Source organism: Coregonus lavaretus (genome assembly GCF_964263955.1).
Source record: "Coregonus lavaretus genome assembly, chromosome: 20".
Lineage (NCBI taxonomy): Eukaryota > Metazoa > Chordata > Actinopteri > Salmoniformes > Salmonidae > Coregonus > Coregonus lavaretus.
In genome coordinates this window covers 34,496,737-34,521,588 of record NC_140007.1, presented here as the reverse complement: position 1 = coordinate 34,521,588, position 24,852 = coordinate 34,496,737, and the positions used below count along the sequence as shown (strand labels likewise).

The 24,852-nt window shown below is 45.1% G+C and overlaps 1 protein-coding gene across 1 annotated transcript in view; it reads left to right on the top strand.

The window, feature by feature from the left end:
- Nucleotides 1–24,852, top strand: part of hspg2 (heparan sulfate proteoglycan 2) — a 188,450-nt gene that overhangs the window by 87,906 nt on the left and 75,692 nt on the right. The window contains exons 4-17 of the mRNA XM_084184593.1: nt 2,810–2,919; nt 3,759–3,817; nt 4,184–4,356; nt 5,708–5,833; nt 6,087–6,281; nt 8,752–8,871; nt 9,023–9,154; nt 9,747–9,891; nt 20,620–20,771; nt 21,260–21,400; nt 21,936–22,099; nt 22,393–22,572; nt 23,101–23,297; nt 23,576–23,723. Of these exons, the coding sequence (XP_084040719.1) occupies nt 2,810–2,919; nt 3,759–3,817; nt 4,184–4,356; nt 5,708–5,833; nt 6,087–6,281; nt 8,752–8,871; nt 9,023–9,154; nt 9,747–9,891; nt 20,620–20,771; nt 21,260–21,400; nt 21,936–22,099; nt 22,393–22,572; nt 23,101–23,297; nt 23,576–23,723 (2,042 nt within the window). The remainder of the gene's footprint in view (nt 1–2,809; nt 2,920–3,758; nt 3,818–4,183; nt 4,357–5,707; nt 5,834–6,086; nt 6,282–8,751; nt 8,872–9,022; nt 9,155–9,746; nt 9,892–20,619; nt 20,772–21,259; nt 21,401–21,935; nt 22,100–22,392; nt 22,573–23,100; nt 23,298–23,575; nt 23,724–24,852) is intronic.

Sequence of the window (24,852 nt, the reverse complement as noted above, 5' to 3'; positions counted from 1 at the left end):
CTGGTGCTGGTGGGGAGGGAGGGAGGAGAGAAGTGGGGTTGAAGGTCGGGCTGAAAGCAGTTGGGCTTTAAAGGCCAGGCTGGGCACACGGCTCAATCAGCTCTTTGTCTCCTGCTACAGGCCTCTGTGTGTTCAGAGGGGGCCCGGCCCGCCACACAAAGCCACCACAGTTTTACTGAACAGCTTTAATAGCAAAATACGTTTGTGAATTAAGAGTTTGGAATGCTATTTTTCCAGGCTCCTTTTTTCTTCTCCCCCGCGCTCGCTCTCAGCAGGCAGTTTCTTCACCCTTGGTGGTGCTTGACGGGGGATTTCCCCTGATGGAAAAAGTGAGTGGCATTCAGCAGAATGCTCCTCGGAGAGAGACAGAGAGAGGAGAGAGGGATGCAGAGAGAGGAAGAGAGAGCCCTCGTTAGCGTTAAGGGCACAGCCCAACATTGTAACCAAAGGATCATGGGCACTGAGTGCGCTCGCCAGGCTGTGACGTGTCGTCAGAGCGGCGAGCTCAGAGGAGACAGGTCTAATGTCTGTTACTGTGTGTGTGTGTGTTCCCATTCGCTGCAGGGCCAGGCGAGTGCCCAGTGAAGCCATTTTGATGTTGCATGTCTTCTGGTACTGTTTTCAATCTGTACAATGTCCTTTAGCCCGCTGACTGTATGGAACAGCCAACACAGTCAACTATGTCCATGCCATACTGCTGACGCCTGCTCTTCTATACTACATACAGTAGTCAGCCCATTGTGTGTTTTTTTATAATCTTTTCAGTTTACTCTGCAACAAATAAGGCCTTTCCTCACAAGAAGTGGAAGGCGTCTTGGAGGAACCAGGCCAGCATGGCCAGTGTTATGTTGTAATTCGAGGAAACTATGCTCTGTTTTGAATGGCAGCTTCTCACCACTAGACATAATGACACAGTTGCCTTCCAGCCAGCCTGTTCTGTCACTGGCACAATCACTATCAGACCCCCCAGGGCCTCAACACAATGGATGGATGGGACAGCCTGTGCGTGTGTGCATGTGCGTGCGTGTGAGGCACTCTTAATCCAACTTTTAATTAAACAGCAGGGTTCATAAAGCGTAATGAATGCATGCTGTCATTGTCAACAGAAACACAGCAACATGTTGTCTAGCGATATGTAATTACTGATTCCACAATTAAGAAAGAGAGAGGGAAGGAAGGAAAATAAAGAGAAAGAAAGAGGGAAGACGTGTACGTGTGTTTGGTTGACTTGAGGCCCCAGGCCAGGGTATGCCCACGTAAAACATGACTCTTCAATATAGCCATGGCAAGTAGCAACTGACCGTAAGAAAGAACACAAATATTGACTTCCTTCCCCCAACCCGGACCAGACCAGGTCGAGGCCAAGCTGAACAGAAGCTGGCAGACCCAGGCCAGCTCAACAAGGTTGGCAGGGGTGTGAGAATAGGTGCACCTTGAGGGGGGGCTTGCCTGGGCTATTTAAAGGATGTGTATTTGTGAGTGGTATGAGAGAAGATGTCTTGTAAAGGAAATAGATATGCAATAAAAATAGACCCTGTTATAGATCATGTGATAATAATAAGACAAATCATTAGTTGTTGTTTTTTCAGTTGCTGGGATACGAAGTTGCAATTTGGATAACCTCCCTTAGCCTTTGCAGACAGCAGTGACAGTAGCCTACAGTATGTCTACAGAAACGTGACATTTTTAAAGCTGCATAAATCGACAATAGAACACCACTATGGATAGTACTGTGTCTATATTAAGACCAGTATGACCTACTTAAAGCATAGAGCCGGGTCAGGGTAGCTTAGCTAACTCTGTTCTCCATAGGCAGTAGAGCCCATGCTCCAACCTCTCTGTCCCATCTGGTGTGTTTGACTTTGTGGAGGGAAAGGGAATGTTGAGGCCCACCTCCAGAATCACTCACTGGAGCTTTTTTCACTGCAGCCGTTGGCATAGTAATGCCACTGCCTGGGTTAGGGCTGGGGCTGGGCTGGGGCTGGGCTGGGGGCTCCCCTCTTATTCAGTGTCTAACTCAAACTGTGATGTCACCTTTTCACTGTGAATAAAAGTGTAGCTAGCAAGGCAGTGAGTGACCCACCTTGGCTGACAGTGTAATTGGACTTGTGTGAGATCGTCCACACGTATGGCTATGTGTGTGTATTTGTGTGACAAGTGTTGACATCTGTCTGACGTGCACATGTGTGTTATAGACAGAAAGTGTGTTTGTGTGTGTATCAGGGGATGCTGCTGAGGGGAGGACGGCTCATAATAATGGATGGAATGGAGCGAATGAAATGGCATCAAACACATGGAAACCATGGAAACCATGTGTTTGATGTATTTGCTACCATTCCCACTATTCCCCTCCAGCCGTTACCACGAGCCCGTCCTCCCCAAATAAGGTGCCACCAACCTCCTGTGGTGTGTATATGTGTGTATGTGTGCATGTGTACGTCTAACGTGCCTGTTGTTCGAGCGTCCTGTATATGTGGTACAGTTGTCACTTTTAGTACAGACCACAATTGAGATATGGAAATAGACCCCATCATTTGTACATGGCTCTGAATTTAGCCACAGTTATGTTTGGTGAGTTTCTTTCTCCAAACATTGAACCAAAGGCCTCCCTGAGGGACATTTGTCCCAAACATTATCCAAGTTTGAGTCTCAATTCATTTTGAATAAGGCAACACCACCAAAAGAAAGTCCCATGTAAATGTGGCTTTGTGTACATTATGTTGCTGAAAAATGAGTATAAATGTTCACGCCGTGGTTCCTGTATGTCATCCTGTGGTTAAACTAACAGTTGTCTCTCTCTGTGTTCCAGCGTACTACAGAGCTCTGGTGAACTTCACAGACTCCATCGTGTACAGGCCTGACATGGAGGACATCTACTCACTGTCTTTCCAGGAGATCTCTGACGCGGTGGTGGACACGGTAGGTCTATTCCAGAACCATATATACTATATACCACAGGTATTCAAATCTAACCCTTTGAGGTCCGGACTACTGCTGGTTTTCTGTTCTACCTGATCATGAATTGCACCCACCTGGTGTCCCAGGTCGAAATCTGTCCATGATTAGAGGGGAAGAATTAACCAAAAAAGCAATGGAACTGGCTTTGAGGCCCAGATTTGAATTTGAGGACTGTATACGGTAGGCCTATTCCAGAACATACTGTATACTGTGTACTGTAAGCAGTAGACCTATCCCTCCCTCCCCACAAGGGCTGTAAACTTTACACAGGCCAGGGCAGGATTCTCACACCTTGCATTCCACTGCCACGTCATGTCTGCTACACAATGTTATTGATTGCAGTTGAGGCCATATACTGTAGATCATTTTAGTCAATATACTCTACTGTACCATATTTAAGCAATAAGGCACGAGGGGGTGTGGTATATGGCCAATATACCACGGCTAAGGGATGTTCTTAAGCATAACGCAACGCGGAGTGCCTGGATACAGCCCTTAGCCGTGGTATATTGGCCATATACCACAAACCCCCGAGGTGCCTTATTGCTATTATAAACTGGTTACCAAAGTAATTAGAGCAGTAAAAATAAATGTTTTGTCATACATGTGGTATACGGTCTGATATACCATGGCTGTCAGCCAATCAGCATTCAGGGCTCGAACCACCCAGTTTATAAACTACTGTACATCATATGTTAGAACACTTGTTAGGAAAGTTGTTAAACTTGTTAAAACATGTTGCCAAAAATGCATCTCTGCTGGTTTGTACCCATCTAAGTATTGTTTTTCTCCTTTCACAGTTGGAGTCAGAGTACAACAGGATCTCAGGCAGCCAGACTGTCAATGTGGTCCTCATCAAGTAAGATCACTGTTCATCTCCAGCTACTGTTGATAAAACCCCACCAGTCTTACTTTTACTTACTTGACTTACTTTAGCTTGGGTGTAACAAAGGTGGTTCAATGAACCATGCTCACGTGATGAGTAACCTTGTCTGAGATCTGAAGACTGTTGGCTCCCAGAGCTAATGCTTAGGCTACAGCTTAGACTCATCTGGTTGGTCCACCAAACACTGTTGTAAGCTGAGTGTAACTAATCAATGTTCTTACCATGAGAAAATCTTGATATGCCCCGACCAACATTCATCTGAACCTGGAGCACTGTACCGTTATCGTCACCACGTCCCTCTCTAACAACCCCCTCTGTTCTGTCCTGGCCTGTGTATAGGAAGATGCTGAGGCAGGATGGGGTGGATGTGTTTGTAGAGCTTGACGTGGGCTCTGACTACAACAACAACGACAATCAGATCCGCAACGTGCTCTATGGAGTGGTGAAGGAGGGAGCCATCGCCTCCTACATCACCTCTGTCCAGGGCTTCCAGTTCAGACGCCTGGGAGAAGGTAAGGACCACAGGGGATAATATTTACTCCGCATTGTAAGGACTTTCCAGGATGCTGACATGGCCAAATATACATTCACATTTACATTTTAGTCATTTAGCAGACGCTCTTATCCAGAGCGACTTACAGTTAACGGCATCCATATTAGGAAGATTTCTATAGTACAGTATCCATTTTAGGAAGTCTTAACTGACCTACTATAAATGCTGTACAAGTTAACAAAATAGGTCTGATCTCATAGCTATGGTGTTCTTTATTTAGTTGAGACATTGATTTATCATATGTTATTACAATCTTTCAATGAAGCTAGGCTAGCCAGCTTAAGGCATCATGCTAGAAAAGGCTATTTCTTGTGTTCACTATTTCCCCTCTATATATCTCCCCTTCAATCATACCAATTTCTGTCAATAAACCAATACAATATTAAAAGAAACAAAAAGGAGGGCTAGGTGAGTCCGAGGTAGTGTCCTTAACATGTCTCTCTGGTTTCTAGCTCTGCCCCCTGTGAACCCCATGGCTGTGCCAGGTTTGTACTGTACCATGCCAACCTGACTTCACAGCTATTGGAAATCATTTAAAATACTTTAGCTGGGCTTGATTGAGCTTGCCTGGCGCAATGGAGCCTATAGAATAGTAGCAAAATAGTATTTGAACCCAGGTCTGGAACGATGCCTGCTGCACGAAGACTGCCAGAGCTGCTGGAGAAGTGACATGACTGTTCTGTAGTGCGTGTAGAATGCAGAATGCCGCTATTTCTGGATGATGATGACGAACAAGATGACGATTAGCTCTTTGGAAATCTGTTAAGAGTTCATGCAGGAATGTTATGCATGTGTGCACCTGAAGCAGAAGTCTGACAACATTTTGGTTTTGCACTACCCAAGAGGACTGCAAAGATTTTTGCATGGCATGAGTTAGGTTACAGATATTGCTATTTGTAACAACAACAAAACAGTTTATTCAGAAGGATCTCCCATTACATTATGGCCATGTCCCACCTCCGGTACGGTACGGTGAACTATTAGACTTTGACAAGCCCCAGGCCCCAGCTCGACCTGCAGTGACCCAGGAGGGTCATTGGAGGCTGGTGAAAGGAGGACGGCTCATAGTAATAACTGGAATGGAATATTGGAACGGTATCATACACATGGTGTCTGCGATACCATTCCATTTATTCCATTCCAGCCATTACAATGAGCCCATCCTTCGATTTAAAGTGACACCAGCCTCCACCGAGGAAGGTTGCTTGTATTTGACGTGATTTGAACAGGAAGCATTGTGTTGTGTTGTGTGGTGGCCTTTTAGCTCTGCATGTCTGACCCTTGAACCCCCCCACCCCCGTGTCTCTCAGTGGTCCCCGACCTTCGGCCGTGCATGAAGGATCAGCACACGTGTCAGGATGGGGGGTGCATCCCTCTAGAGTACCTGTGTGACAACAGACCTGATTGCAATGACATGAGTGACGAGCTGGATTGTGGTGAGTTGCATGGTATGGAATGGAGTAGTGGCAAAGGTACTGGACCTGTGTTGTGACTAGATGGTTGACTAAAACATTTGATTGAACATATCTTTGTACCCTAACGAGAGTGTCAACTCAAATGTTCACTTATGTTGAATTTTCACATTGTGTTCTATTGACATCAATGCATGACCAAGTGAAAATGTAAGTTAGGTGTAAGTTAGGATTCGCCCTTGGATCAACGGTCTTTAAAAGCTCTGTTGGTTTTCAGATAAGATCCGTCCTGGTGCAGTTACCCCCACCCCTCCCACCACCACCCCCATCAAGAAGTCCCCACGCCCCCCTGGTCCCCCAGGGCCCTGCAAAGTGGACCAGGCCACCTGTCAGAACGGGGAGTGTGTCCCCAGAGACTACCTCTGTGATGGAGAGAGAGACTGCTCTGATGGCAGCGACGAGTTCAGATGCGGTAAGCACATATTGGCAACCACTAACACTTCAAAGTACATACACGCAGGCACGCATGTATATACACACACCAGTGTTTCTGTTAGCCGGTAATAGCCGGCTTTTGTCAGATAAAACAAATAAAAAGCCAATAAATAAAATTGCCACCGGTCAATTGTCCGGGAGAAAAATTAAATCACATTGCGAAATAATGCATTTGAGCCTATTCATTGATTGAAATAGCAGTCAATGTAGCGTGAGAGATGCTGCTACAGCTCATCAAACAGCTGTTTGTTGCTGCTGGAGTGAAACGTGCTTTAATAAGCCCAATCATTGCGCAACAATTCTAAAGGCAATCGTGTGTATAAAAAAAAAAGAAATTTGATAATGACAATTAAAAAGAGCTAGGCCTAGTATTTTCTTTTTCTCAACTGGTAAATTGAAGCGCACTTCCCATTCGCCATTCAAGTGCATAGGCAACTAGACAGGCTTCAGCGCATCACACACCACTTTACAATGAGCTGGAGACAGTATGCATTTTGAAAACATATACTTAATTGTTTGAAACCTGAACGTTTTACAACATATTTTGAGGCATGTCTTACCTTGCTTCAAAGTAGTCTAGCCAAAATCTAACCAAACCTGCAGGCAATTATTTTATAAAAACTTCCATATGCCATTGAAACAAGTAGCCTTTTTCTCTCATGTTCTATTGGTTTTCAAATCAACTTTCTTTCATTGTCCAGTAGCCAAAAGGCACAATCCTAGTCATATTAGCAACCCATACTAGTTGTTGCATATTTAGATCTCCCCTCTTTCTACATTTCTAAACATTCGCGCGTAGACTACTGCCTTGTGCACATTGCTGCACTTATAATGTGAAGAAATAATAGTTTATCAACATTCTAAGCTAAACTTCTGATCTGTTGCATGAACCTCATTGCTTTTTAAACAATTTTGGGATGTAACCCAGGCCTGCTGGTTGTATGAATTTAGGATCTATCATCCCACAACTGTCCCAGAATCTGTTTGGAAAAGGTTATTTCTTTCTCGCACAGAACGACAAGCTGACCAATAGAATAGGTCAACTGTTCTACTATGGGGGTTAGTAGATTGGCATAGGCTAGTGATTTTGCTGTTCGTTACTCGTCTTGTTGGCTGAGGATAAGTAAATGTGGACAGTTATTCTAACATAGGCAGCGCATGGGTTTCAAGTTTGGGGAAGCTAATTTTCACCATAGAAATGCACCTTTATAATAAAGCATTCCATGCATCCTTGCATTTGCAGACTTATGTAAGATAGCCTACTATTCCTAATGTGATGATTAGATTGGATAGTCATAATTTAGTCTAATAATATAACTCAATCACTGTTCGCAAAAAAGACTGTTCAATGCAGTGCATAGTGGCGTAGAGTAGGCAGGTTATAGGCTATATCACAGGAAAATGTTGGCCATTCATAAACACATTTCATGCAAGTCTACTCCATTTTATATGACTGGAGACATTAGCAGAATCTTTTTTAATACAACAAAAATTACAGGGTAGCCTACTCTGGGCCTACGAAAAGGGGAGACACAAATACAATATGACGTCCGTCTAATCTGGAGGAGGAAATTATTGTCTAAAAACAAACAAAAGTGGCACTGACCCAATGATAAAGACAGTGAATATGCACACTCACCGGGGATATGGCCAATGTTCTCCGCTGGTGCCAATAAGATTGGCTACTTTTCACTCAATTAAGTTGAACATTTTGACAGTTAAAAGTCAGATTGGAGTCATTTCATTGTCTTCTATTTACAGTAATGGCTATTTCGCTTTCCAAACTGTTTTTCCATGATTGTATTTTTAAATATTGCGATATGCCTGACTGGGTCTCTCATTTTCACTGACAGTCGCAACTCAACAATCATCTATTTGGTATTTGCTGCGTGCTCTGCCCAAATTGTGGGCCCTTCCGACTGTAGGCTATGTGATCCTTTGTGGCCAAATCATGCTTTCTGGTGTAGTAGCCTACAGTATTTTGAATGATTTTATTTATTTATGTATAGACAGGAGTAAGCTATTTAGGCTATATAATTTTGGCAATTCAATTTACTTTAGGGAAAGCTAAGCTTCCCCTATATGGACGCGCTGCATATGTATTCTAACATCTTCAAATTTCTCATCGGAATTCGGTAAGAATGACGCACGCCGTTGCATGTTCTGTTAAGATGAATGACCATAAACTAAATGTGATTTCTGGCATTCTAAGCACAGTGGGTGGATGCCCTAATCAGGTTGCGCAACCAATGCATAGGGATCTGGTACATTTCTTAAATGTCCAGTAAATTAAAATGCTGCCGGTCAAATGAAAGGCGCCACATTTTCCTAATGGAAACCCTGACACACACACAAACACAATTACGATCAGACACAACGCTTTGCATCCGCTTAATGCAAACACACCTGATCAAGGTGTCTGATCCAGGCTCCATGTCTGTCTCCAGGCACTCCCTCTCCCTGTGAACCCAATGAGTTCAAGTGTAAGAACGGCCGCTGTGCTCTCAAGCTGTGGCGCTGCGACGGAGACAACGACTGCGAGGACAACTCAGACGAGACAGACTGCCGTAAGTCAGCACTCCTGTTTGCTGATCTGAAGCCAAACTAGTTCATTTAAAATGATTCACATATTTTTCAAACGCTTTTAGAGCTCCTTGGAAACTTAAATGTTAAAATGATTAATGACTAAGTGATTTTCCATCTCTTCTGGTTCTCCAGCCACCAGAGGTCCAGGTGACACGTGTGCCCCAGAGCAGTTTGTGTGCCTCAGTGACCGCACCTGCATCCCATCCAGCTATCAGTGTGATGAAGAGCCAGACTGCCCAGACCGCTCTGATGAGTACGGCTGCAGTAAGTCCCAGACCCTGAGCGTCATGACATCTATCTGCCTGTGTCTCTCTGTTCACTCTCTCTCTCTGTCTCTCTCTCTCTCGCTCTCGCTCTCTCTTTATCGCTCTCTTTCTCCTTTATATCTCTCTCACACACCATGTATGTGTGTCTCTCTTTCTCTCTCTCACCCATACACTCTTCTCACTCTCTTTCTCTACCTCCTCTGTCTTTCATTCTCTCTCTCTCAAAACGCCCTCTGACCTCCAACCCCCCTTCTTTCTCTGTAAGCCTCTATGTGTCTCTCCTGTATAGTCATCCTTTGTACCATAACCACTGCAGTGACTCAGGTTCCATTCATACTTCGGTGACATAGACACAGAACTTTTGGGATGTTGTCCATCCATGGCAAAGAGTATTTTTTTCGGACTTTCCATAATTTTTGTTTCGCACTAAAGAGACTGAATACCCCAATAAACCACTGACCTTTTAAATTGAGGTTGGGTAGTTGGGACTTGTTTTTGAATATGTGTGTGCCATCATGCATCACACAGTGCATACTTGGCTTTATAGATGCTCATCTTTGTTGTTGTTTTCTCGTAACTTTGTCTTTAAGCTCCTCCCACGGTGACCAGTCCCCCGGAGGAGTCCATTCAGGCGGTGCGGGGGGAGACGGTGACCTTCAACTGTGTGGCAGTGGGTGTTCCTACCCCCATCATCACCTGGAGGCTCAACTGGGGCCATATCCCTGTCAGTGGCAGGTGAGTTGGTACAGTCCTCCTCCTTCTCTGGTTCAGCCCATAACAGCTCTTATCATAAACGTAGTGAGGCATTTAAGCCAATGGCCCCAGCCTGAATGGACCCAGCCTGAATCAATGGAATGTTAAGTTGCATTTGAAAATGTCTGTGTGTGTGTGTTGGCAAACATTTGATAAATTCATATGCATCAAATAAACATTTAATGTGGAGTTCTGAACCCATCTGATGCATGATACACATGACTTCTCTTCAAACTCTGTCTGTCTGGTGCTATTATGGAAGATAGTGTTGAACTTTGCATTGATAGCGCTGGAAAAAATGCTGGGTTTAATTTGGGGAATTGTGTGAAATTAGTCTTCCGTATAATTGATTGGAAACAGACCGTGAAGATTTTGAAATGAGTAAGGATTTGTCCGCTATCCAATCTTGTCAGCCCACAAATTACAGCATTTCATTCATTGCTGTTTAAGCTCAGTCATATATCTGATCTACAGGCCAGTCATCTGTCATCAATTATTGAGTTATTAAATTATTGCTTTGTGGCTTTGCGATAATGATCTCTAAGTGGAAAATGATTTTCGCAATGTGCAAAAACAGACAACTCAGCTTACTGTGCATTCATTGAATGGCTGTTTGTGTTATACAGTAAAGTTATATATAATCCGTCAAAATAAAATCCCTATCAGAGAGGTAAAGCTACAATATGTACATTTTTGGTGTCGACCCGACCAAATTCACATAGAAATGTGTGTTATAGATCTGTCATTCTCATTGAAAGCAAGTCTAAGACGCAGAATATATGTTCTATGTGACCAATTTCTATGCTACCCGTTCTTAAGTTTCATTTTACTTTTCAGTTTTGTACACCAGCTTCAAACAGCTGAAAATATATTTCACAGCGGTTTAGATGGTACAATGATTCTCTACACTTTACTTGCTTGTTTTGTCACATAAACTGAAATTAGGTGAACTATTAGAATTTTAGCAACCAGGAAATGGCGGAGCGATATCTGCATAGTGCATGTTTAACTATTTCAATCACTATTAAAACATACCATAATGAAAGCCTAAAGTTGCAGAGAGTATGGCGGTTCATATAGCAATGTGTCAGTTCAGAAAATGCATTTAGAGTCAGAATATTCCTTGTCCTCTGAAAGCCCTTTAGACACTTGTGTTAACTGTGAAAAGTGAATCATCATTGTTTGGCTGCAGAAGAGTTGACCACAGGCTTCTGTATTTTATGTGATTGAAGCATTAATGTAATGTAAGCAATGTATACACATGTAGGATCTTTTTTATTTATTTTATTTCACCTTTATTTAACCAGGTAAGCCAGTTGAGAACAAGTTCTCATTTACAACTGCGACCTGGCCAAGATAAAGCAAAGCAGTGCGATAAAAACAACAACAACACAGAGTTACATATGGAATAAACAAAAACAAAATGTAGTCAATAACACAATAAAAAATCTATATACAGTGTGTGCAAATGTAGTAAGTTATGGAGGTAAGGCAATAAATAGGCCATAGTTCAAAATAATTACAATTTAGTATTAACACTGGAGTAATAGATGTGCAGAAGATGATGTGCAAATAGAGATACTGGGGTGCAAATGAGCAAAATAAATAACAATGTAAATAACAATATGGGGATGAGGTAGTTGGGTGGGCTAATTTCAGATGGGCTCTGTACAGGTGCAGTGATCGGTAAGCTGCTCTGACAACTGATGCTTAAAGTTAGTGAGGGAGATAAGTGTCTCCAGCTTCAGAGAATTTTGCAGTTCGTTCCAGTCATTTGCAGCAGAGAACTGGAAGGAATGGCGGCCAAAGGAGGTGTTGGCTTTGGGAATGACCAGTGAGAGATACCTTCTGGAATGCATACTAGGGGTGGGTGTTGCTATGGTGACCAATGATCTAAGATAAGGCGGGGATTTGCCTAGAAGTGATTTATAGATGACCTGGAGCCAGTGGGTTTGGTGACGAATATGTAGTGAGGGCCAGCTAACGAGAGCTTACAGGTCACAATGGTGAGTAGTATATGGGGCTTTGGTGACAAAACGGATGGCACTGTGATAGACTACATCCAATTTGCTGAGTAATGTTGGAAACTATTTTGTAAATGACATCGCCGAAGTCAAGGATCGGTAGGATAGTCAGTTTTACGAGGGCATGTTTAGCAGCATGAGTGAAGGAGGCTTTTTTGCGAAATAAGAAGCCGATTCTAGATTTAACTTTGGATTGGAGATGCTTAATGTGAGTCTGGAAGGAGAGTTTACGGTCTAACCAGACACCTAGGTATTTGTAGTTATTCTAAGTCAGACCCGCCGAGAGTAGTGATTCTAGTCGGGCGGTCGGGTGCAAGCAGCGTTCGAATGAAGAGCATGCATTTAGTTTTACTAAAGAGCAGTTGGAGGCCACGGAAGGAGTGTTGTATGGCATTGAAGCTCGTTTGGAGGTTTGTTAACACAGTGTCCAATGAAGGGCCAGATGTATACAAAATGGTGTCGTCTTCGTAGAGGTGGATCTGAGAGTCACCAGCAGCAAGAGTGACATCATTGATATACACAGAGAATAGAGTCGGCCCGAGCATTGAACCCTGTGGCACCCCCATAGAGACTGCCAGACGTCCAAACAACAGGCCCTCCGATTTGACACATTGAACTCTATCTGAGAAGTAGTTGGTGAACCAGGCGAGGCAGTCATTTGAGAAACCAAGGCTATTTAGTCTGCCAATAAGAATGCGGTGATTGACAGAGTCAAAAGCCTTGGCCAGGTCGATGAAGACGGCTGCACAGTACTGTCTTATATCGATCGCGGTTATTATATCGTTTAGGACCTTGAGCGTGGCTGAGGTGCACCCATGACCAGCTCGGAAACCAGATTGCATAGCGGAGAACGTACGGTGGGATTCGAAATGGTCGGTGATCTGTTTGTTAACTAGGCTTTCAAATACTTTCGAAAGGCAGGGCAGGATGGATATAGGTCTGTAACAGTTTGGATCTAGAGTCAAAATCAAATCAAATCAAATTTTATTGGTCACATGCGCCGAATACAACAGGTGCAGACATTACAGTGAAATGCTTACTTACAGCCCTTAACCAACAGTGCATTTATTTTAAACCAAAAAAGTAAAAATAAAACAACAACAAAAAAAAGTGTTGAGAAAAAAAAGAGCAGAAGTAAAATAAAGTGACAGTAGGGAGGCTATATATACAGGGGGGTACCGTTGCAGAGTCAATGTGCGGGGGCACCGGCTAGTTGAGGTAGTTGAGGTAATATGTACATGTGGGTAGAGTTAAAGTGACTATGCATAAATACTTAACAGAATAGCAGCAGCGTAAAAAGGATGGGGTGGGGGGGCAGTGCAAATAGTCCGGGTAGCCATGATTAGCTGTTCAGGAGTCTTATGGCTTGGGGGTAGAAGCTGTTGAGAAGTCTTTTGGACCTAGACTTGGCACTCCGGTACCGCTTGCCGTGCGGTAGCAGAGAGAACAGTCTATGACTAGGGTGGCTGGAGTCTTTGACAATTTTGAGGGCCTTCCTCTGACACCGCCTGGTATAGAGGTCCTGGATGGCAGGAAGCTTTGCCCCAGTGATGTACTGGGCCGTACGCACTACCCTCTGTAGTGCCTTGCGGTCAGAGGCCAAGCAGTTGCCATACCAGGCGGTGATGCAACCAGTCAGGATGCTCTCGATGGTGCAGCTGTAGAATTTTTTGAGGATCTGAGGACCCATGCCAAATCTTTTTAGTCTCCTGAGGGGGAATAGGCTTTGTCGTGCCCTCTTCACGACTGTCTTGGTGTGTTTGGACCATGATAGTTCGTTGGTGATGTGGACACCAAGGAACTTGAAGCTCTCAACCTGTTCCACTACAGCCCCGTCGATGAGAATGGGGGCGTGCTCAGTCCTCTTTTTTTTCCTGTAGTCCACAATCATCTCCTTTGTCTTGGTCACGTTGAGGGAGAGGTTGTTGTCCTGGCACCACACGGCCAGATCTCTGACCTCCTCCCTATAGGCTGTCTCATCGTTGTCGGTGATCAGGCCTACCACTGTTGTGTCGTCGGCAAACTTAATGATGGTGTTGGAGTCGTGCCTGGCCATGCAGTCATGGGTGAACAGAGAGTACAGGAGGGGACTGAGCACGCACCCCTGAGGGGCCCCCGTGTTGAGGATCAGTGTGGCAGATGTGTTGTTACCTACCCTTACCACCTGGGGGCGGCCCGTCAGGAAGTCCAGGATCCAGTTGCAGAGGGAGGTGTTTAGTCCCAGGATACTTAGCTTAGTGATGAGCTTAGAGGGCACTATGGTGTTGAATGCTGAGCTGTAGTCAATGAATAGCATTCTCACGTAGGTGTTCCTCTTGTCCAGGTGGGAAAGGGCAGTGTGGAGTGCAATAGAGATTGCATCATCTGTGGATCTGTTGGGGCGGTATGCAAATTGGAGTGGGTCTAGGGTTTCTGGGATAATGCTGTTGATGTGAGCCATGACCAGCCTTTCAAAACACTTCATGGCTACAGACGTCAGTGCTACGGGCCGGTAGTCATTTAGGCAGGTTATCTTAGAGTCCTTGGGCACGGGGACTATGGTGGTCTGCTTGAAACATGTTGGTATTACAGACTCAGTCAGGGACATGTTGAAAATGTCAGTGAAGACACTTGCCAGTTGGTCAGCACATGCTCGGAGTACACGTCCTGGTAATCCGTCTGGCCCTTCGGCCTTGTGAATGTTGACCTGCTTAAAAGTCTTACTCACATCGGCTACGGAGAGCGTGATCACATAGTCATCCGGAACAGCTGGTGCTCTCATGCATGCTTCAGTGTTGCTTGCCTCGAAGCGAGCATAGAAGTGGTTTAGCTCGTCTGGTAGGCTTGTGTCACTGGGCAGCTCGCGGCTGTGCTTCCCTTTGTAGTCTGTAATAGTTTTCAAGCCCTGCCACATCCGACGAGCGTCAGAGCCAGTGTAGTACGATTCAATCTTAGACCTGTATTGACTCTTTGCCTGTTTGATGGTTCGTCGGAGGTCATAGCGGGATTTCTTATAAGCGTCCGGGTTAGAGTCCCGTTCCTTGAAAGCGGCAGCTCTACCCTTTAGCTCAGTACGGATGTTTCCTGTAATCCATGGCTTCTGGTTGGGGTATGTACGTACGGTCACTGTGGGGACGACATCATCGATGCACTTATTGATGAAGCCAGTGACTGATGTGGTGTACTCCTCAATGCTGTCTGAAGAATCCCGGAACATGTTCCAGTCTGTGCTAGCAAAACAGTCCTGTAGCTTAGCATCTGCGTCATCTGACCACTTTTTTATTAACCGAGTCACTGGTGCTTCCTGCTTTAGTTTTTGCTTATAAGCAGGAATCAGGAGGATAGAGTTATGGTCAGATTTGCCAAATGGAGGGCGAGGGAGAGCTTTGTATGCGTCTCTGTGTGTGGAGTAAAGGTGGTCTAGAGTTTTTTTCCCTCTGGTTGCACATTTAACATGCTGGTAGAAATTAGGTAGAACGGATGTAAGTTTCCCTGCATTAAAGTCCCCGGCCACTAGGAGCGCTGCATCTGGATGAGCGTTTTCCTGTTGATTAATGGCCTTGTACAACTCATTCAGTGCAATCTTAATGCCAGCATTGGTTTGTGGTGGTAAATAGACAGCTATGAAAAATATAGATGAAAACTCTCTTGGTAAATAGTGTGGTCTACAGCTTATCATAAGATACTCTACCTCAGGCGAGCAAAACCTCGAGACTTCCTTAGTATTTGATTTTGTGCACCAGCTGTTGTTTACAAATATACACAGACCGCCACCCCTTGTCTTACCGGAGTCAGCCGTTCTGTCCTGCCGATGTAGCGTATAGCCTGCTAGCTGAATGTTATCATTGTCGTCGTTCAGCCACGACTCGGTGAAACATAAGATATTACAGTTTTTAATGTCCCGTTGGTAGGATAACCGTAATCTTAAGTCGTCCACTTTATTTTCAAAAGATTGAACGTTGGCTAATAGGATTGATGGAAGAGGCAGTTTACTCGCTCGCCGTCGGATCCTTACAAGGCACCCCGATCTCCGTCCACGATATCTCCGTCTCTTCCTCACGCGAATGACGGGGATTTGGGCCTTGTCGGGTGTCTGTATGATATCCTTCGCGGCCGCCTCGTTGAAGAAAAAATCTTCGTCCAATACGAGGTGAGTAATCGCTGTCCTGATATCCAGAAGCTCTTTTTGGTTATAAGAGACGATGGCAGAAACATTATGTACAAAATAAATTACAAATAACGCGGAAAAACACACATAATAGTACAATTGGTTAGAGGGCTGTAAAACGGCAGCCATCTTCTCCGGCGCTGTTGAACCATTTGAAGAGGGGGATGACCGCGGCAGCTTTCCAATCTCTGGGGATCTCAGACGATACGAAAGAGAGGTTGAACAGGCTAGTAATAGGGGTTGCGACAATTTCTGCTGCTAATTTAAAAAAGAAAGGGTCCAGAATGTCTAGCCCAGCTGATTTGTAGGGGTCCAGATTTAGCAGCTCTTTCGGGACATCAGCTATCTGAATTTGGGTGAAGGAGAAGCGTGGGGGCATGGGCAAGTTGCAGCGGAGGGTGAAGAGCTGGTGGCCGGGGTAGGGGTAGCCAGGTGGAAAGCATGGCCAGCTGTAAATAGATGATGCAGAAAAATTAATCCATGCATTTGTTACTTCTAGGTTAGACTACTGCAATGCTCTATTTTCCGGCTACCCGGATAAAGCACTAAATAAACTTCAGTTAGTGCTAAATACGGCTGCTAGAATCCTGACTAGAACCAAGAAATTTGATCATATTACTCCAGTGCTAGCTTCCCTACACTGGCTTCCTGTTAAGGCAAGGGCTGATTTCAAGGTTTTACTGTTAACCTATAAAGCGTTACATGGGCTTGCTCCTACCTATCTTTCCGAGTTGGTCCTGCCGTACATACCAATACGTACGCTACGGTCACAAGACGCAGGCCTCCTAATTGTCCCTAGAATTTCTAAGCAAACAGCGGGAGGCAGGGCTTTCTCCTATAGATCTCCATTTTTATGGAACAGTCTGCCTACCCATGTGAGAGACGCAGACTCGGTCTCAACCTTTAAGTCTTTACTGAAGACTTATCTCTTCAGTAGGTCATATGATTGAGTGTAGTCTGGCCCAGGAGTGTGAAGGTGAACGGAAAGGCTGGAGCAACGAACAGCCCTTGCTGTCTCTGCCGGGCCGGTTCCCCTCTCCACTGGGGTTCTCTGCCTCTAACCCTGTTGCAGGGGCTGAGTCACTGGCTTGCTGGTGCTCTTTCATGCCGTCCCTGGGAGGGGTGCGTCACTTGAGTGGGTTGAGTTACTGACGTGATCTTCCTGTCTGGGTTGGCGCCCCCCCCTTGGTTTGTGCTGTGGTGGAGACCTCTGTGGGCTATACTCGGCCTTGTCTCAGGATTGTAAGTTGGTGGTTGGGGATATCCCTCTAGTGGTGCGGGGGCTGTGCTTTGGCGGAGTGGGTGGGGTTATATCCTTCCTGTTTGGCCCTGTCCGGGGGTTTCTTCGGATGGGGCCACAGTGTCTCCGGACCGCTCCTGTCTCAGCCTCCAGTATTTATGCTGCAGTAGTTTATGTGTCGGGGGGCTGGGGTTAGTTGGTTATACCTGGAGTACTTCTCCTGTCTTATCCAGTGTCCTGTGTGAATTTAAGTATGCTCTCTCTAATTCTCTCGTTCTCTCTTTCTCTCTGAGAACCTGAGCCCTAGGACCATACGTCAGGACTACCGGGCATGATGACACCTTGCTGTCCCCAGTCCGCCTGGCCTTGCTGCTATTCCAGTTTCAACTGTTCTGCCTGCGGCTACGAAACCCCTACCTGTCCCAGACCTGCTGTTTTCAACTCTTAATGATCGGCTATGAAAAGCCAACTGAGAGACCTGAGCCCTAGGACCATACGTCGGGACTACCGGCCGTGGTGACTCCTTGCTGTCCCCAGTCCGCCTGGCCTTGCTGCTATTCCAGTTTCAACTGTTCTGCCTGCGGTTATGGAACCCCTACCTGTCCCAGACCTGCTGTTTTCAACTCTTAATGATCGGCTATGAAAAGCCAACTGAGATTTATTCCTGATTATTATTTGACCATGCTTGTCACTTATGAACATTTTTGAACATCTTGGCATGGTTCTGTTATAATCTCCACCCGGCACAGCCAGAAGAGGACTGGCCACCCCTCATAGCCTGGTTCCTCTCTAGGTTTCTTCCTAGGTTTTCGCCTTTCTAGGGAGTTTTTCCTAGCCACCGTGCTTCTACACCTGCATTACTAGCTGTTTGGGGTTTTAGGCTGGGTTTCTGTACAGCACTTCGAGATATTAGCTGATGTAAGAAGGGCTATATAAAATAAAATTGATTGATTGATTGACTGTAGCAAAATGCTTATTGACATTCTCAATTATCGTAGATTTATCGGTGGTGACAGTGTTTCCTAGCCTCAGTGCAGTGGGTAGCTGGGAGGAGGTGCTCTTATTCTCCATGGACTTTACAGTGTCCCAAACCTTTTTGGAGTTAGTGCTACAAGATGCACATTTCTGTTTGAAAAAGCTAGCCTTTGCTTTCCTAACTGATTGTGTATATTGGTTCCTGACTTCCCTGAAAAGTTGCATATTGCGGGGGCTGTTCGATGCTAATGCAGTACGCCACAGGATGTTTTTGTGCTGGTCAAGTCTGGGGTGAACCAGGGGCTATATCTGTTCTTAGTTCTGAATTTTTTGAATGGGGCATGCTTATTTAAGATGGAGAGGAAAGCACTTTTGAAGAACATCCAGGCATCCTCTACTGACAGAATGAGGTCAATAGCCATCCAGGATACCCGGGCCAGGGCAATTAGAAAGGCCTGCTCACTGAAGTGTTTTAGGGAGCGTTTGACAGTGATGAGGGGTGGTCGTTTGACCGCGGACCCATTACGGACGCAGGCAATGAGGCAGTGATCGCTGAGATCCTGGTTGAAGACAGCAGAGGTGTATTTAGAGGGTTAATTAGTCATGATGATATCTATGAGGGTGCCCATGTTTACGGATTTAGGGTTGTACCTGGTAGGTCCCTTGATAATTTGTGTGAGATTGAGGGCATCTAGTTTATATTGTAGGACGGCCGGGGTGTTAAGCATATCCCAGTTTAGGTCACCAAACAGTACGAACTCTGAGGATAGATGGGGGGCAAGCAATTCACATATGGTGTCCAGGGCACAACTGGGGGCTGAGGGGGGTCTGTAGCAAGCGGCAACAGTGAGAAACGTATTTCTTTAAAGGTGGATTTTTAGAAGTAGAAGCTCAAACTGTTTGGGCACAGACCTGGATAGTATGATAGAGCTCTGCTGGCTATCTCTAGAGTAGATTGCAACTCCGCCCCCTTTGGCAGTTATATCTAGACGGAAAATGTTGTAGTTCGGAATGGAAATTTCTGAATTTTTGGTAGCCTTCCTAACCCAAGATTCAGACACTGCTAGAACATCAGGGTTGGCAGAGTGTGCTAACGCAGTGAATAACTCAAACTTGGGGAGGAGACTTCTGATGTTAACATGCAATATTCCAAGGCGCCTGGGGGGTAAGAGTGATACTGGGAGCTACAGGGCCTGGGTTAACCTCTACATCACCAGAGGAACAGAGGAGGAATAGAATAAGGTTACGGCTAAAGGCTTTAAGAACTGGTCTTCTAGTGCGTTGGGTACAGAGAAAGGGGGCAGATTTCCGGGTGTTGTAGAATAGATTCAGGGCATTATGTACAGATAAGGATATGAGTACAGTGGAGGTACACATAAGCATTGGGTAACTATGAAAGCGATAACATCACTCGAGGTACCGATTGAGCCGGTCTCCGCGTGAATGGGGGGTGGGACAAAGGAGCTCTCTGAGGCTGGTTGAGCTGAACTTGGGGCTCTACAGTGAAATTGTATAATAAGAACTAACCCAAACAGAAATAGGCAAGGCATATTGACATGGGAGAGAGGCATAACGCAATCACAGGTGTTATTCGAGAAGACAACCACTGGTAATGGCGACGAAAGTTTGAGCTGAGGCTAAACAGATAAACAGGATGGGATACCGTGTAAAGGAACAGTCCAGCAGGCATTAGCTGTGTAGCTGAGTGATCATAAGGTCCAGTGAACAGCACTAAGTATGTCCGGGAGCAGATCGTAGGCTGCTAAAGCACAGGCGAGCAGGAGGCACGGCTGTTGATTGCGCGTGCTAGCGGGCCGGGGCTGGCAGATGGATCTTCGTGGTCGTCGCAACGGGAAGCCTGTTGAAACCACATCAGACGATTACGTCAACAGACCAGACGTGATGGATCGGCGGGGCTCCGTGTCGACACTAGGAGGTCCCGTCAGGTTGACAGAGAGGTAGATAGCCGGGAGATGGGCCTGGCTTGCGGCTAGCTCAAGGCTTACTGGTACGTCGGGAAGTGGATATTAGCCAACAACAGCCTTAATTTGAGCCTGTTTGCTACAGCAGGAAAATTATCCTGCAGCAACAGGAAATGTGAATTATTATGTGGATTATAATTAATTGACATTTTGGTAGGGGTTGATACATTTTCCGTAAGGGAAAATCAAGTCTGAAATTTCAAAGTGGAAATAACGAATTTCAGAAGCCTTCTTAAACCTCAAATACACTACAAGTTTTAAATGTCCTGCATTGCAGGAAAGTTATTCTGCAACAGGGTGATCAAATTAAGATCCTACATCTGTATGTATCTGCCTTCCTAGAATCTCAATGACCAGTGAGAATGGGGGTGGCACCCTGACCATCCGTGATGTAAAGGAGGCGGACCAGGGGGCGTACACCTGTGAGGCCATCAACGCCAAGGGCCTGGTGTTTGGTATCCCTGACGGGGTGCTCAGCCTCATACAGAAACCAGGTATGTACTGGATAGGCTAATTCACAATATAAGACCAAAACAAGCCAAACTGGACTGAGCTGGCCTGGTTATGCATGGTTCCACCATAGCTGCTGAAACCATGCTAGAAAGGTCAATTGGAAAATAAAATATCAGAGCCAGCATGGTAAGATTCGGGTCAGCCCTATAATGGGAATCAGGTACACTGTTTGTATACTACTCTCCTCTGGGATTAGCTAGATTATTTTAAAGGCTATTTCATTACATTATTTTGTATAAGAAAATAACGGCAGTGTGAGTATATGAAATGCCTAAAATGTCCGATGTCTGTCTGCACCTATTTGCCTGTTCTATGTCTGTCTGTTCTATGTCTGTCTGTTCTATGTCTGTCTGTTCTATGTCTGTCTGTTCTATGTCTGTCTGTTCTATGTCTGTCTGTTCTATGTGGCCTATTTGCACCGTGCTGTCCTTTCGTCCAGTTTTGTCATCCTCTCTGTCATCGTCACCAGGAAACTGTCCAGACGGTCACTTCAGCGTGGAGGGACGTTGTATCTCCTGCTTCTGCTTCGGCATCACCAAGAACTGTGGGAACACCGGCCGCTACCGCAACCAGATCAATCTGCGCTTCACTGACGAGGACGACTTCAAAGGTACCTGGACCACACTAAATACAAATGCCTGTATCAAATACACATGACAAAGTTGATGTAATTTTTACGTTCCTAAATATTTAGTGAAAAAGACAATACATTTGTAATTGATTGAACTGAACTTTAAAAAACGATTTAAGCATTACATTTTTGTTTATACATGCATAATATGAATGTCATTACTGGTATGATAAAACTCTCTCTTACTTCATACTTCGTCACCTCCCGAGTGGCGCAGAGATCCTGGTTCGAATCCAGGCTCTGTCGTAGCCGGCCGCGACCGGGAGACCCATGGGGTGGCGCACAATTGGCCCAGCGTCGTCCAGGGTAGGGGAGGGAATGGCCGGCAGGGATGTAGCTCAGTTGGTAGAGCATGGCGTTTGCAACGCCAGGGTTGTGGGTTATATTCCCACGGGGGGCCAGTATGAAAAATACAAAAAATAATGTATGCATTAAATGCTAAATGACTAAAATGTAAAATATGTCTCTCTCCTTGCCTCCCTCCATAACACCCTGCCTCCTTCCCTAACTCTAGGAGTGAACGTGACGTACCCCTCTAGACCAGGCACCCCTCCTCTCTCCTCCACTCAGCTCCTTATCAACCCTGAAGAGGAGGAGTTCCAGCTGGTCGACCTATCACGACGCTTCCTCATCCTGGACTCCTATTGGACGCTTCCCCGCCAGTTCCTGGGCAACAAGGTGCAGCATCTCTCCTGCTCTCCATTTCTCCTATGGCTCAATGTGACGCCATGTTGAAATGAGCTTATACTAGCAAGATAACTCCTATTTGAAGTGATATGAATTATAAATGAAATTAACTTGCACATCTGAGGGTTGCTTCAGAAAGTGCCCAATAAATCTTTAAGTCATATTAAAATGAAAGAAGCTCCCCCACACTGCTTTTGAAAATAATCTGTTTCAGCCTCACTGCCTTCGTCAGAGTTTTGTCAGAGTTATATAACGATTAATACAGAGACTGTATGTCTATTTAGATTGACTCCTATGGAGGCTTACTGAAGTACAAGGTGCGTTACACGCTGGCCCGCGGGGAGACTGAGCCTGAGGAGAAACCAGACGTGATTCTGACAGGGAACGGTCAGAGACTGGTCTACCGCAGGGGCAACCCCACCCCCTCCAGGGTGATCAACAAGAAGGAGATCAAATTCACTGAGGTGGGTCTCTGTCCATCTGTCAATCACAACAACATATCTACCTCACTTTGTTTCCTTCCTATCCCTCTTCTTCCTTTTTAGTAAAACAATGCACCTGTCTCTACACTCTTTGAAAAAAAGGTGCTATTTAGAACCTTAAAGGGTTCTTCGGCTGTCCCCATAGGAAAACCCTTTGAATAACCTTTTTAAAGAGGGTTCTACCTAGAATCAAAAAGGGTTCTACCTGGAACCAAAAAGGGTTCTCCTATGGGGACAGCCAAATAACCATTTTGGAACCCTTTTGTAGGTCTTACATAGCCTATATGGGGTCAGTGGCTGAGATGTACTAGTCTAGCCATTTTGTATATAATCAGTTGTTAAGATGAAGCCATCTAGGCCTTTAATGTAAAGTATATGATCAGTTGTTAAGATGAAGCCATCTAGGCCTTTAATGTAAAGTATATGATCAGTGGCTAAAATGTACTTGTCTAGGCCTAACATGCATAGGTTGAGTGTCTGATCTTACATGGTTGGTATGTGTTGTTGTAGGAGAACTGGCAGCACTCGTCGGGTCGCCAGGTGTCCCGTGAGGACCTGATGATGACCCTGGCCAGCCTGGAGACCATCAGCATCCGCACCGTCTACGACAACCACATGGTGAGCGTGGCGCTCAGCGACATCGTCATGGACACCACCACCGTGGAGTACAACATCCAGGGAAATGCCAAGGATGTGGAGGAGTGCAGGTGAGATCCCATAGACTGACTTCAGCTGAGGTTGGGATTTAGATTGGATGTAGTTTGTTATCGCCCCGTAGAGTTGCAGGCACTAAAAAGTTACTTAAACCGTGGTACTGGTTTTTGTGACAAACTATCCCTACAAAAAAGGTTGAGCACTTAGACATTTTTTTGTGCCTGCAACTGTAGATATATTGTAAATAAAGTTGCAATGCATTGTATTGTGTTTGAAATGTAGGAGAGTTTCAGTTGTAATGGCTTCTATGGTGTGGGTCTGTCTCTCCCAGGTGTCCCCCTGGCTACTCAGGACTGTCCTGTGAACAGTGCTCCACTGGCTTTGAGCGTGTGTCTGGAGGGAACTTCCTGGGATCCTGTGCTGGATGTAACTGTAATGGACATGCCAGCGCCTGTGACCCCATCAGTGGACACTGTCTGGTGAGAACTCCTTACAACATAATGTTATTATTATACTATTATAAACTTGTATTAACCTCTATGTATTTTAGCGGTAAACAAATATGTTCTAAGTGTTGAGAATGTGTATACAAATTCTTACAAAATGTATAGTAAAAATGCAAGTAGGATCATTTTTATCATAAAGTCAGTATATTACAAAACTGAGTTTTGTGAGGTTTGTGTAACTGAGGTCGTCACGACTTACATGACGGGTTGGGTTAGGATTACAATCATGCCCACTTGCCCACTAACACGGGATGGTAACGCCTAGGGAGAATTATCATGCACTGATATACAGCTGCGCTGATACGCTCTATCCAATCATAGCAGTGAACCTCCAGACAATGACACAGACCTGCCCAGCCTCTTGCTGATATGTTTGATAGTGATCACTCCAGCCTGCCACTGTTTTGGGCAAAATAAGAATTGAGACGATGCGCACTTGCATCCCAACTGTCACTTGTCAATATTCCAAAATTCAAAAACCCATTTGCGAGTGTCTTGTGTCTGGCCGCGACCTGTTCTGTAACATGATTCGCTATGAAACAGCACTTTTTCATGCTATTTTTTTAACTTTAGAAATACTGTACCAAACACCTGCGCGACCTAAGACCTCCTCTGCAAAAACGTCAAAATTAATTACAGATTTTTTTATTTATCTTAGATTAATTCTGACTATTTTAAGGAAGTGGTAGTGGCTATGTTGTTGCTATGGTGACTCAAGAGGGACAAACAACAGTAACTGCCAGGGTACTGTTGTGTCGAGAAAACGTTGCTAATTATGCTGTGAGACCAAGGAGAACCGCTGACGCTGTAATTTCATCATAAAGGTTTATTCATAACAAAGGGTTACAGCGTCGATTTACAGATACCTGCAGATATCTGGAGAATAATCGCCCCATCTCAAATATGATTATTCTGTCTTCCTTTGTCCTAACTGTGGTATATATCCTATGTAATCTGATATTGGTGTTTCTTCCTACCAACCAATCCCCTGTCTCCACACAACAGACTTCCTCTGTTCTATGGGGTGTCCCCCTAAAACTACTCCCCAGATGCTCCCTCTAAGCTGAATAAACCTCCTCTCAGGTTCCATTTGAAAACGTTA